The following is a 13,480-nucleotide window of genomic DNA, read 5'->3' on the forward strand; positions in this document are numbered from 1 at the left end:
CTTTTGTATAAAAAACTTCCAAACGCCTGATGCCATTATTTTAAATTAAACTGACAATTTAACTAGCAAAATCTGATCCTGAAATGCAGCCTACCTCTAGTCTCTTTAGGTTTTTTTTTTGTATCACGCTTACTCTGAAAACGTCAGTGCTGCATAGTGGGCGGGGGAGGTTTTTTTTTTATTATTATTATTATTATTTAAACGAACCAAAGGAAAGGCAAGGAATAAGAGTGTAGATGTCAATTTTGCCAGTCCTATTAATCAACTGATAGATGTGGTCTTTTTTTTTTTTTTTAAACCATCGATGCTTATTCCAACGATTCGATGCACTGTCCCAGCCCTATAAATCACACGCAATGTAATGTACCCAGCAATGCCAACATATGCGCAAGCGTCTCGGCACTGGGACCTCTGTGCCAAGCCATTCAGCACCTCCGGTATTCAGTGGCTTAGCACTCTCAGCACCTCCGGTATTCAGTGGCTCAGCACTCTCAGCAGCTCTGGTATTCAGTGGCTCAGCACTCTCAGCACCTTTGGTGTTCAGTGACTCAGCATTCTCAGTAGCTCTGGTATTCAGTGGCTTAGCACTCTCAGCAGCTCTGGTATTCAGTGGCTTAGCACTCTCAGCAGCTCTGGTATTCAGTGGCTTAGCACTCTCAGCTGCTCTGGTATTCAGTGGCTTAGCACTCTCAGCTGCTCTGGTATTCAGTGACTCGGCACTCTCAGCAGCTCTGGTATTCAGTGGCTCAGCACTCTCGGCACTTCTTGTAGCAGACTGCCGGCACTATGGGTACTCAAAATGTTCTAATTTTCTTTAATTAAGGGGACCAGAATTAAGCTCAAGAAAGATATGAAGGTAAAACACAAAGACTGTTTTGTAATTAACACCCCCCTCCCTGTGTAAATGTGCCTAATTACAAGAGGAAAAATTGGATGGCTGCTCATCTTCTGTCAAAATTTCCTACCTTAGCTCTGAAATAGGGCAGGAAAGTAGAATTTGATAGCCGTTCACCTTATGACAAAATGTCCTACAACGTTTCAATTAACCTGTGGTAATATCCAAAGCTTCAAAATAATGCTGTTTAAAGAATGCTTTTGGCATTTCAAATTGATGAGAACACAGCTCAATTGCTGTCAATAAAGAATGCTTTTGGCACTTCAAATTGATAAGAACACAGTTCAATTGCTGTCAAAGCATGAAAAAAAACCCAGAAATGTAGTTCTAGTGCCTTATTAATTAAGGTAACCAAAAAAGCAATATAAACAGTGTTTTATTTTCTTATTTCATAAAAACACTGATCTGAAATGGCCAAAATGTGAAATAACTAACTTTTTTTTTCAATGGCAAATCTGTATACATGTATAAGTAAAAATGTAGAAAATAAAGCTTTGTAGACCGACCGTTGCATTTACAGTATTTCACAGCGAATAAAGTTGGAATTTGGAATACAAAAGCGATCATAGACATATAGGTATATTTACAATTGACACCACAGGCATTACATTTCATAAAAAAATACACTTGATACATTTTTCAGATATTGCCAAGCACAGCCTCTATAAAAATGACAAACTTCAAAATCGCCTATGGCCAGTTCCACTGGATCAGTAGCCTGTCATTAGCTTATTGAGAAAAAAAATACACATCGTGTGTAACATGGACATTATTGAGAAGATTGTATCTCCACCATTTTTAGCACTGCAGTTTGATCCATTCCTGGTTTAACTATAAAACACCTGAGCTTGTTACCTATACACGGTGGTTAATCAAACTCGTTGTAAAATCTGGAATGGGTGAAACTGCTATGAAATAGGAGTCTTATTTCTATCCCTGTATACAGTAGTGGTGGAAAACAGTCACGCGAATAGCACATAACATTTGACACACAACATTTGTTTAAAGCAGACCACTGTGTTTTATAATGTAACCAAGGGGCATCATGTAGTCCAAACAGTAGGCGATAGATGTAAATGGGCGATTTGTTAACCGGTCTAAAACTTTTGCCTTTTTAAATCCTCTCCACCAAAGCAGAAAAAGAACTACAACAATATATTTCCCTGTTACCACTGGTTGTCCAACAGGGAATTAACACCTGACCTGATCTCTATGTTGGCAGAAATGTAAATAAAACATTAAGGCCCAAAAATACACACACCTTAAACTTCAACGATACGACAGGTACAAAGTAGTTTAAGGTCTCCGAGAAAGAAACTAATATATATATATATATATATATATATATATATATATATATATATATATACACACACATTCTGATTACGAATAAATCGTTGATGTACTGTGTCTTTAAAAGAAAAGAAGGAAGCACTTTCCCGACTCGTCTGCATGTCGTGGACACGTAAACGGTAATCGTTATATTGATGCAAAAACTATACATCTAACACTTAAACACTTATTTTAATGTGCTATATCATGAAATAACACATCCCTATGTAATTCGACTAAACTCCCTCCCGTGGATCCAGCGACTAAATCATTATCTTATGATGTTATGATACTGTGCCATATATCATAACCTTCCTGTGGACCTTTGTTTTTCTAATATCAATTTCACCAATTAACGCATAAGAGGCATTGAAAAAGTATGCGTCTACTGATTTTTCGTCATACTTTTTTTTTTTCCACAGAACTTAATTAATCAGACGTCACTAGACTGCTGGTATTATTTAAAAGTACAGAACTATGTAACTTTAGACCCAAAACTTGCAAAATGGCACTAAAAACACTGGGTCACCTTATTTTTCTTTGTTTGAATTCAGTATTCTCCCTGGCCCCCGATCGAAGTCGTGTACTTTTGCCATTGAACCGAAGTTTCCTGGTCACTGTACTTCAGTTGATGCCAGGGTTTTCCACACCCCCGGCAGCAACATGGTTCAGGTTAACTTGCGTGTAGCAAACACGTCGTCGTTTAATAAAAAAAAATGCACGTAACATGCGATAAAGCTTACTCTTACCTGCTAATCGTCAGTGCTAGGAATCTAAAATGAGTGTTTTGCGGCGTTCATTTGATCCCCTCGCAGTTGGTCAAGTCAGTGGGTGCGTTCACGATACTTGTTGTTCGCCGGCAAGATTGCATACAAAGTCTGCGGCTGACGTCACGATCTGTGCAGACGGAGCGTAGACAGCTTTGTAACGGGAACTGCAGAAGTGCAGACTGTGAGGGTGAAATGTGGTGCTAACAGAATTTAATTTTCAGCTGCACTACTTTGCCTTATGCATTAAGTCTATGCTATCAGACCAAACAAGAGTAGAGGTAAACATCCACATATAATGTTGTATTATGAAATTTGAACATGTATGTATTGGTGCCATTGGAAGCTTTTTTTTTTAAATGTGTAATAGCAAGGTAATACAAAGTACCGTTTATTCGGAATTGTAATAACAGTGACACTTGTATAGGCAGTGCTTGTAGGGGTGTATTTAAGGGTTTCTGTATCTAGTATGTCAATCATGAAAAAAGAAAATATGACATGACTAGAAGACGATTTTGTGTTATTCACACCGCCTGACTAGGTGGCAGTAACAACCGTATGCGGTTGCCGATGCCCTTCTCGGTCAGTCAGCGCTCCTCTGTTGTTTTGAAGTCGCGGCTGCTTCAGTGCAGCAGCTTTCAGAAGCTGCCCGATCTGTGCAGCCGCTGCGTCCCGTGTCTGCGTAACCTCTGATGTCAAATCCGGCTGAGGTCAAGCAGAAACTGCACATAACATGACAATAGTCTGCGCGCTGTGAACGCACCCAATTTTTCAGACCCGGAAGGGGACAGATTGCAGGGAGAAGAGCTTGTAATGGGCAACAACATCCGGGCTGTCAATGACTGCTGCAACACGAAGCTGTCTAGGCATCCTTGGATGGAGTAAGAAGGAAGACAATGTCGTAGTTTTATAACTGGCAGGTTAGCCGCATTCCCATGTTTAGAAGCAGATGGCTCACCGTCTGATCCACAGTCTTTTGCATTAGAAATACGCTTCTATACAAACAATGCGCTGCATTTGCTTTCTGTTATTTTCTTTTTCCACAAAAAAGAGCAAGAACCTAACCCAAATGACGACAAAATGACAAACGTCCACCTATTGCACGAGCTGCTGGGCAACTTTTTTTTTGTTTTCTTAACAAATAGCACACTTGAGGACGAGTGTCAGTCTGGAGGCACGATTTCTCGTATTTTTGAGTAAAGAAATTCTGAATTTGGCTATTCATAGTATTTTTTAAGTCACGTACAATTTATCTACATTTAAAATGTATTATGAACAATAGATACTTGCTACTGCTTATATAATTCACACAAAATGTGTGAGCAAGATTTATTTTAAATGCTGGTAGAATAGGAATTTAAAAGTATAACATTGTTTCACATTTCCAGGATAATTGGAAATATAGCCGTTGACTATATTTATTTATTTGTTTATTGCTACTTCTGCTACATTTTGTATAACATAGTTTGGTGACTTCAAACATGATATTCTTCTGTATAAAGTACCTACCGAAACACATGTTGATGACCAAATGAAATAAGAGTTGTGAAATAAGATGATGTGTTTTGTTATTTTGAAAGACAACTAAAAAAAATTAGAAATTGAACCAGCAGCACCGTCATAATGTCAGAGACTGTGGTCGAGTCCTACCATGTACATCAAAATATATTGGGGATAGCACCAAAAAATCCATTATCCTTGCCTGTAAAGCTAATTGCAGGGACCCCAGTTGATTCCCTGACTCAACCTGAAAACGTTTTAGCAGACGGTCAAATGGATAAATCATCCTTGCCTGTAATACGGAAAAAGAAAAGTCTTTCCATTGAAGAGAAAGTGGATATTATTAGTGCTGTGGAAAGCGGGAGGAAGAAAACTGACGTTGCTGCAGAATATGGAATAAAGAAAAATTCTCTGTCCTCCATAATAAAAAATAAGGAAAAGATCTTGGATGCCTATGAATCTTTCCGGTTTGATCCCAGCCGAAAGCGGCTAAGGACAGCTACTTATACAGATCTCGAAGAGGCCTTAATGCGATGGTACCAGATTTCATGTTGCCTGAATGTACCACTCAACGGACCTATGTTACGTGTAAAAGCAAACGATTTTGCACAGAAGTTGGGATACAAGGACTTCAAGTGCAGCAACGGCTGGCTGGATCGTTTTAAGTCTAGGTACGGCTTGGTGTTCCGTTCTCAGTCTGTGGAGGCCCCTTCTGTTCCTGTGGATACATCAACTGTTTGGTACCAAACTGTGCTTCCATATTATTTAAATGAGTATCAGCCTAAAAATGTGTTTAGTGTGGCAGAGACACGGTTGCTTTACCAGATGTTGCCTACTAATACTTTCGCCTTCAGGGGGGAAACCTGCTCGTTCGGGAAGCAAAGTAGAAAAATAATAACTTTGATGGTCGGTGCCAATGTGGATGGAACAGAAAAGCTTCCACTACTGGTGATTGGCAAAAACGCTAACCCGTGCTCCTTCAAAAGTGTCAAGTCACTGCCCGTGGATTACGAGTCCAACAGCAAGGCAGGCTTGACCGCAGAAGTGTTTGAAAAATGGGTCCGCAAAATCGATGACAGGTTTCAGGCTCAGCAACGCCGGGTTGCTCTGTTCGTCAGCCAGAGCCCAGCTTATCCTGAGCTGAAAAACTTGAAGGCCATCGAGCTCTTGTATTTTCCATCCACTGCCATGCCAAATGAGCACCCAATGAAACAAGGGACTATTAAAAGTCTTAAAGTTAAATACAGACACCAGCTAATAAAGAGGTTTGTTGAGTGTGTTGAGAAGAGCAAGGAGTATACGTTGTCTCTGCTGGACACAGTGGACATGCTGCACCTGTGTTGGAGGAATGTTACACAGGAGACTGTGGCTTACAGCTATAAAATGGCCAGATTCAAACCGCAAAACCACACAGCAGGCGTGGAGGACATCAGCATGGAGGAGGAAAACAGGCATGATCTCATTGAGCAGGCCCGTGCAGTGGGGGTGGAGTTTCTTGAGGGTTTGTCTTTGGATCAGTATACAGAACTGGATGAGGACTTGATGGCATTAGACCCGCCAGTACTCAACATGGAGAGCTGGGGCAGGAGTGAAGGGACATCTGAAGAAGCGCTGTCTTTGGGGAATGAGGAAGAAGAGGATGAGGATGAGTATCTGGGGTCTGAGACGATAACTCCTTCCAAGACTGAAACTTTGGCTGCCTTGGCGATCGTGAAGAGATTTCTTAGGGCCCAGGAGGTTAACCATGGTCTCCACAATTCTGTGGCTGACATAGAGAATTTCATTCAGAGTGAGCCTTCCAATTGAATGTTGCTTACCTTACAGAGAAAATGTTTTAGCAGGTTTGGAAGTCCACATATCCTAAAACAGTAACCAGGAGTAGATTTTTGATATTGTTTTAATTCATCTTAAGCAGGTGGATGCTGGAGGTAAAATGTTATGTATGATGCCCAGGTATATCTCAGTGAGACGTTACATTTATATCTTCAATCAGTGGAAGGCATTTTAAGTGGCAGCCACATAAAAGCTGTTGATGAGAAGTAATGTCATTTTCCAAGAAAACTGTGCATATTTGGAGCATGTAAGCAACACATATTTTATCTTGGTATGACTTAATGTCTGTTTTTGATGTTCTGTTAATTTTCAAATGTATTGTAAATATGTAAAGTAAAAAGTGCCTTAGTACAGTTTTGATTAACTGTAGTCATCTACAGTGAGATAGTGTCCACTAATAGAAGTTTTTGATTGGTCACAACTAGAAACTACCGTATTACTTCGAATTTAAGAAGCACCCTCAAGTTAAGAAAAAAATAAAACCTCAAATAAATAAGCATTTACAAAGATACAGTTATACAAATCTCTTATCGGCCCTTAAAGTATCTGGCTCTGTCCGGATCCACCTAAAGTGGCTAGCTTTTATGACTCCCTCATAAACCCACTGTATTTTCTAAGCAAAACCTGTTTATATCTAGTTTACTATTTGGGAAGATGTTTAGCAATAGGTTTGTAGCTCTGATACAAAACAGTGGTCTCCCCAAAATGTAAGTATATTTCATGTTAGGGCTGGACATCAAAGGACTTGTTTTTACAACATTGTCCTGTTGCTCAGAGGCTAAAAGATGTTAATCGGATCCCTAGCCTCATTAGAAATTTAACCAGAACCTACGCTCAATTTATGAGTTGTATTCTAAGACCTAACAATTCATTCATTTCCAGTCGTGATTACACAAACCTGTTTTTCTCCCAATTTGTGAACTGTGGTATTGCTTGGCCAGTTGAAAAATATAGGGGTCTGATCAGCTTTTCTGATCTGTCCAAGCTGGTACTGTTTGTTAGAAACACTGATATTGTAAAAGCATCACTTTAAATTCATCAGGAAGCTATTGACACTTCCTGGAAAATGACTGCCTATATATCATAGATGATTCAAGATCAGGAAGTAACATTTTGGTTTGTCTTTTCTCTGCAGTAAGTCACATTGCTGCTTGTGTATTTGGGCAGTGACGTCTTTGTTCATCTTTTCTCGGCAGTCAGTCACACTGCTGTTTGTGTACTCGAATAGTCATGTCTTTTGTTGGCGATTATAATACATGCATCATTATACTGTTCTCGAATTTAAGACCCAGGCTATTTTTGAGGAGCAAAACACAGTTCAAAAGTGCATTAAATTCAAAGGAATATGGTCTACTCGTATGAACCACCTGTTGTATAGTAAATACACACATATAAATAGTCCTGTATTAAAAACTTGTAAATGACCCATGAACTATTATTCAGCTGGTTTGCCTGTTTCGATTATAAAAAAAAAAAAAAAATTGCATGTGAAGTGAATGTGAAGTTGTGGATTTGCAGCATAGAACTGCTGTTGAAAATGTGAAGCTTATTGCATTGACTGTATTGTGAGGTTTCTTCCTAAAAAGTGTTCACTGGCTAAGTGTTAGCACTTACCCAGTGAAGCATTTGCAAAAGAACTTAGAAAAGGCTTTGTCAGAAGTTTAAAAAAAAAAAAAAAGAGACCATGTAAGGAAAGAACTGGTTATGGTTGGCTTTAGGGCTGCAACAAATGGTACATTTTGACCTTCGAAGGTTCGGAACACATTACCGAAGGAAGGTTCGAACCTCCGATGGTATTAATTTGCATAATTTAGTGGTGTCGTCACCATAGCTAATAGTTTATATTTGATTGAAAATTCTGTTATTTTACAAGTAATCCAGAGGACGGTGCTCAGTTTTCTAAATTAAAATTATTAGTCATAGCGTATATTTTAAATGTTTCAAACATATTCTACCATAGTACTTCTCTTATACCGTCTTGTACACTAGGTACTCTGCATATTTTACTGAAGCATTACAACCGCTATGTAACCAACCCTGCTCCATACACGGCAGCGGCGCAGATTCGGTAGTGAATTTTAATACAACAACTTTTGTTTACATAATATGTATTATACAAATCAAAAGATCAGATTTTGCATGTGACAATTTTCACACATTGTCAAACTGAGAAAAAAAGAAAAAAACGTATAGTGCGTGAATGCTGCCTGACAAGCCTTTGAAGGTTTAGGACTCGAATTCCTGACAAGTGAACAAACCTTCAAACACAGCCCAAGTTAGCTTGGAGGTGGTATATCAATTGTTAAAGCTAATGTAAAAAGCATAAACGTTATTAGTTGGAAAACCACAGAAATGGAATTGGATGTCTTCTTTTGTACACAACCTATGATATCTTAACAGATTGGTGTGTTTATTTTTATAGCTCACTGCTATGTTAATTCAAGCTGTGCATATTGGGTATTATATAGCATTTCGATCCTCTGAGACAAAGAGGCCCAATTTTTTAACTTGTCTATTTATATTGACTTGGGTGACATCATTTCAGTAACCCACTTTTACATACATTTTCCACATGTTTGATCCAATTTTTAGTTCATATCCCTATAATCAGCCAATTGAATAACAAGCATTTTAATCATTCATATTGTGGATTTTCAGTATATATCTTGTGGCTTTGTTAAACGTAAATCCTTGTTAGAACAGGCTTTTTAATAAAACTATTCTTTAATGTTCTCCACAAATGTATTTGGTAGATTGTATGCAGACTGCTACACAGCCATATTTAGTAACAAACCTTCTATGTTAGTGCTCATTACTAGCAACTGTTAATTTAAGTGAGCGCTTTTATTTCTGAATAAGGCTGTTAATCTGTAAAATACTTAAGAGCTAAGTTAGTGTGCTTTGAGCTTTCAAGTGAATTAGAAATGTGACAGAGTCAAGATTTTTATCTTGGCAAGGTTGACGATTGTATCCAAATACTGTATACTTGATGCATGCTGTAAGTATACAGTAGCCACTATGTGACAAGTGCAGTGGACTTCATTAAAAGTCAGCTATGTGCTGCTTCCGCCCTCAGTCTGACTCGCAAAATCAATGACGGGCAATAATGTGCTGTGACTCAAAAGGAGCCTTTGTGATGTTTATTAATACTACTGCATCCTGTTATCGCAGGATTTACAAGCCTGATGAAAGAGAATAGCAGAGAGAGTCCACTTGTCTTATAATAATGTATATGTTCTCCAGGTCAACCATTTGCACAACTGTTAATTGATACACTTGGTATGCTTTATAATCTGTATACTACTACTAATGTGTGTGTGTGTGTGTGTACACTTCTACTGTACTTCTGATTTTATAGTTACAGCAGAATGTTAATAAAAAGATGTGTTATTTGAAATTTCATAGATGGTAAACAAATTGGTAGTCTGTAGTCCATTTAATTTACAGAAACTGAACCTGTGTTCTTGAATGAGAATCTCTCAAATACTTTGTACTCTTATTTACAAAAGCTTTGACTGTTTGTTTTGAAAGTGTTTTATGACTAAATAACACCAGTACATTTATGATATTCATAAGGGTTTTAGACTGTTGTTGGTTTCTTTGGAAAAGTTATTCATTTCAAAATTGACTCTATAAACATAGACTTTATGAAGAGGGTACAGCAGTATTTTATTGGTGAGTTCTTTAATACCAGGCGTTTGTATTATATGCATACATTTTATTTTAAAATTAAAAGGCTTCTTCTTTTGTTTCTAGTCACAAAAATCATTCCTTGACATATGTATAATATCTTATGTATAATATATATATATATATATATATATATATATATATATATATATATATATATATATATATATATATATATATATATATATATATATATCCTCTTGGAATTAACTTTCTATTTTGACATCATCCACGGATTTCTTGAAAAATAACAAATAAAATTAACACCTTCAGCTGTGAGATGAGTAGAGGTTTCTGTAAGCTATACCAGTTCAACCTTATCAGAAATCTTGATTTACCAGTTCATGAGGCACACAAGCTTTCTCTGCCTTTAAAATCACTCACTGGTCACTCCAAAAAAAAAAAAAGATATGTACATTACTTTTACTTTTCGTAAGGGTTCTGATTTTCAGGTCTTGTACTGTTTTTGGGTTAAACATTTTTTTATTTGAAATTCAATAAAGTCATAAATATGCAAAGGGAGAAGTCAGGTAATATCAGGTTATATTTTATCATACACTAAACAAATAGAACAAAGGTGTGTGTTTATTTAATGTACTTCAGAAATATCTTTACTTGTTTTTACAAAAAGGTGCATGACCATGAGGTTTGACCAGAACCCTTAGGGTGGAAATCGGGAACATGCCAGAGCGCCAGGCTGTCTAAATGCCAGCACATGAAGAAGGGAACAGTTGCTGCAGCAGCACATCAGTTCACCACAAGGTGGTGATAGTGAGGCAACCTTCACTTAATTAATAAACTTAACTTAACTTTAGTCTGTTTCAAAGCTATTTGGGGTTTGAGAGCTGTCCTCTAAATCACTGCAGGAAGAACAATTTAAAAAGAAAAAAATCTAACAGATGCTCTGTTTTTTCTGTTCCGTACCACATAATGGATCGTTATTGCTATGTTACCTGTTTGACAATATGAGCAATAATCCTTACACTATCAGTGCACTAGAGCAGACATTTTGAAAAGAGCTTTGAAACAGACTTTAAAGTTATAAGTGTAAAAAGTTGTCATAAAAATTACAGGTAGGTTATTTAAACAGTTGTTTTTGGTACTCTACTACTTACTTTAACCCTTACTAAGGTTTATTACTGGTTTTTAATTAAAAATAAGCTGCACAAACATTAAACAAAACATTTTGATAAATAATGGATCTGAACAAACCACTAAAGCAAAATAGGATCTGGCACCAACTGGTTTGAATTACTATTGTCAGTAATAAGGAATAATAACAAATTGGCAGAGAACAAGATTTATATCATATACAAAGTAGACTACCAGTACAGTACAGTCTTCATAAATATACCATTCCGCAACCATGGAGACAAGCAAATCAAGATTTGTACTTCTTTTTTGCATTTTTAGTCTGTTAAAACAGCTGCAGGTCTCTTTGCTCGCACAAAACACAAACTGGTTCTGAACAGTGTGCTATAAAAAGCTGTGTGCATGCTTCAATGCAACTTGCAAAGATGTATCTACATATTCATCTACGGTATTTATAAATCCTAAAAGCAATAAAATGAAATGTGTTCAGCAACAAGGCTTAAAACTATTTACTGGACCCATTGTTAACACTAATTCCTTTCCTCTGTCCTGTAGGGTAAAACAATTGTTAACTGTCGGTGAATAATGTAGAAAGACCATTCTTGACACTCCAGTAACACTTATTAAATGTAAACTGCAGTAGCAGAACAGTTTCTATAGTAAAACTAAATATACATTTATTTGATTTTTTTTTGAATTAGCAAAATCCTCTGTGTTAAGGTAGTTTTACAGGATTTCCGTTTATCTCAGCATTTGTTTTTTCGAATTAAAACAGATATTTTTGTTTATAAACTAATAATTATTTTTGAACTATTCTTAAAATTTAAATTCTACAGTTGTAAGTTGATTCTATCTCCCTATTAGAAACGCTGTTAACACTTTAACTAGGTCGATAGTTTTCTGCACCTGCTTGCTAACTACTGGTCTGTAATTACATAGGAATCATCTGTACTATGCTGCTACCAATTCTGTCAGGTAGTAAAATGTTCACAAGGCTGTTTCCATGTAATTTTGAATTAGTTACTGCATAAGAGCAGGAACCATTGGTAATTACTCCGTTATTACAGTGTAATGTAATTAACAAGGGTCTCTCATTTGTGTGGTAGAATGGTCCAGTTGGAAGCAACTCGTTTTAGAAGGTCTTACCCAGAACTGGGCCTTAAATTCACGTAGTTCGGTGAAAGCGAGTAATGATTACCTTAACTGGTTCTACCATTCATAGAAAAACATTCCTCACCTTGACTGCTACAAAGAAAACCAATTCATAACCACCTCCTGTTTAATAAAGGATGCTGCTCACAGTACTGTATTCAAGGTTTATTAGCTTATAAGTTAGCTTCAGCTAGTAAGTTGTGATGCAGAACAATAAGGATCATTTCAACTGATATGTGTAAGTACACACTTATAAAAATTATATTATGGTGGAGGGGGGTATAGTGTGAGTAAGTAGTTTTCCACAAAACAAGAGATATCCAGTCCATATACAGTGCCTATAGAAAGTATTCACCCCCCCCCCCACCCCACCCCACCCCCCAGATGTTTTCACAGTTTGTTGTGTTACAACCTGAAATCTTGATGCATTTAAATTTGATTTTTTTTTCCCTTTGATTTACACAACCTACTCCACACTTGGGTCAAAATGGGGGTTGAAAAAAAAATCAAATAAAAATAAAAACCTGAAAAGTCTTCATTAGATAAGTATTCACCCCTTTGCTGTGACACTCCTAAATAAGCTCAGGTGCAACCGATTGCCTTCTGTTTGCAATAAAAGTGATTCACTTGATTTCAGATTAAATACACCTGTCTCTGTAAGGTCCCACAGTTGGGTAGTGCATTCAAAGCAAAGATACTACCATGAAGACCAAGGAGCTTTCAAAACAACTTCGGGATAAAGCTGCGGAAAGGCACAGATCAGGGGAGGGGTATAAAAAGATTTCAAAGGCATTGAATATCCTTTGGAGCACAGTCAAGTCGATCATTAAGAAGTGGAAGGTATACAGCACCACCCAGAATCTGCTTAGAGCAAGCCGTCCTCCCAAACTGAGCATCCGAGTAAGAAGGGCATTGGTCAGAGAAGCCACCAAGAGGCCAATGACAACTCAAAGACTTACAGCATTCCATGACTGAGATAAGAGAAACTGTCCACATGTCAACAATAGCTGAGGTACTCCACAAATCTGGCTTGTATGGAAGAGGGGCAAGAAGGAAGCCATTTCTATAAAAAAAAAAAACATGTAAAATCCTGCTTGGAATTTGCAAAAAGGTATGTGGGAGACTAAAAAGATGTGGAAAAAGATGTGTGGTCTGATGAAACAAAAATTGAACTATTTGGCCTAAATGCAAAGCGTTACGTCTGGTGCAAACCCAACAC

General features: G+C 37.3%; 2 protein-coding genes across 3 annotated transcripts in view; one reads left to right on the forward strand and one right to left on the reverse strand.

Moving 5' to 3' along the window:
* LOC121296679 (arfaptin-1-like) overlaps positions 1-3,108 on the reverse strand; it is a 54,468-nt gene extending 51,360 nt beyond the window's left edge. Inside the window, exon 1 of one of the 2 annotated variants that reach the window (XM_041222456.1) lies at positions 2,977-3,108. The gene's annotated coding sequence lies outside the window, so the exon portion shown is untranslated. Of the gene's footprint in view, positions 1-2,756; positions 2,825-2,976 lie in introns of those variants that run through there. The other variant, XM_041222462.1, reaches the window with a different exon arrangement.
* Positions 3,109-3,645: 537 nt separating this feature from the next.
* LOC121296702 (tigger transposable element-derived protein 4-like) lies at positions 3,646-9,744 on the forward strand. The gene has a single exon (XM_041222474.1). The coding sequence runs from the start codon at positions 4,618-4,620 to the stop codon at positions 6,298-6,300; it is 1,683 nt and encodes a 560-aa protein (XP_041078408.1). The 5' UTR covers positions 3,646-4,617; the 3' UTR covers positions 6,301-9,744.
* Positions 9,745-13,480: the final 3,736 nt, after the last annotated feature.

This window comes from Polyodon spathula, chromosome 2 (assembly GCF_017654505.1).
Source record: "Polyodon spathula isolate WHYD16114869_AA chromosome 2, ASM1765450v1, whole genome shotgun sequence".
Classification (NCBI taxonomy): domain Eukaryota; kingdom Metazoa; phylum Chordata; class Actinopteri; order Acipenseriformes; family Polyodontidae; genus Polyodon; species Polyodon spathula.

Coding starts and splice junctions, on each gene's coding strand:
- LOC121296702 (XM_041222474.1), top strand. CDS start 4,618: ATGTCAGAGACTGTGGTCGAGTCCTACCATGTACATCAAAATATATTG.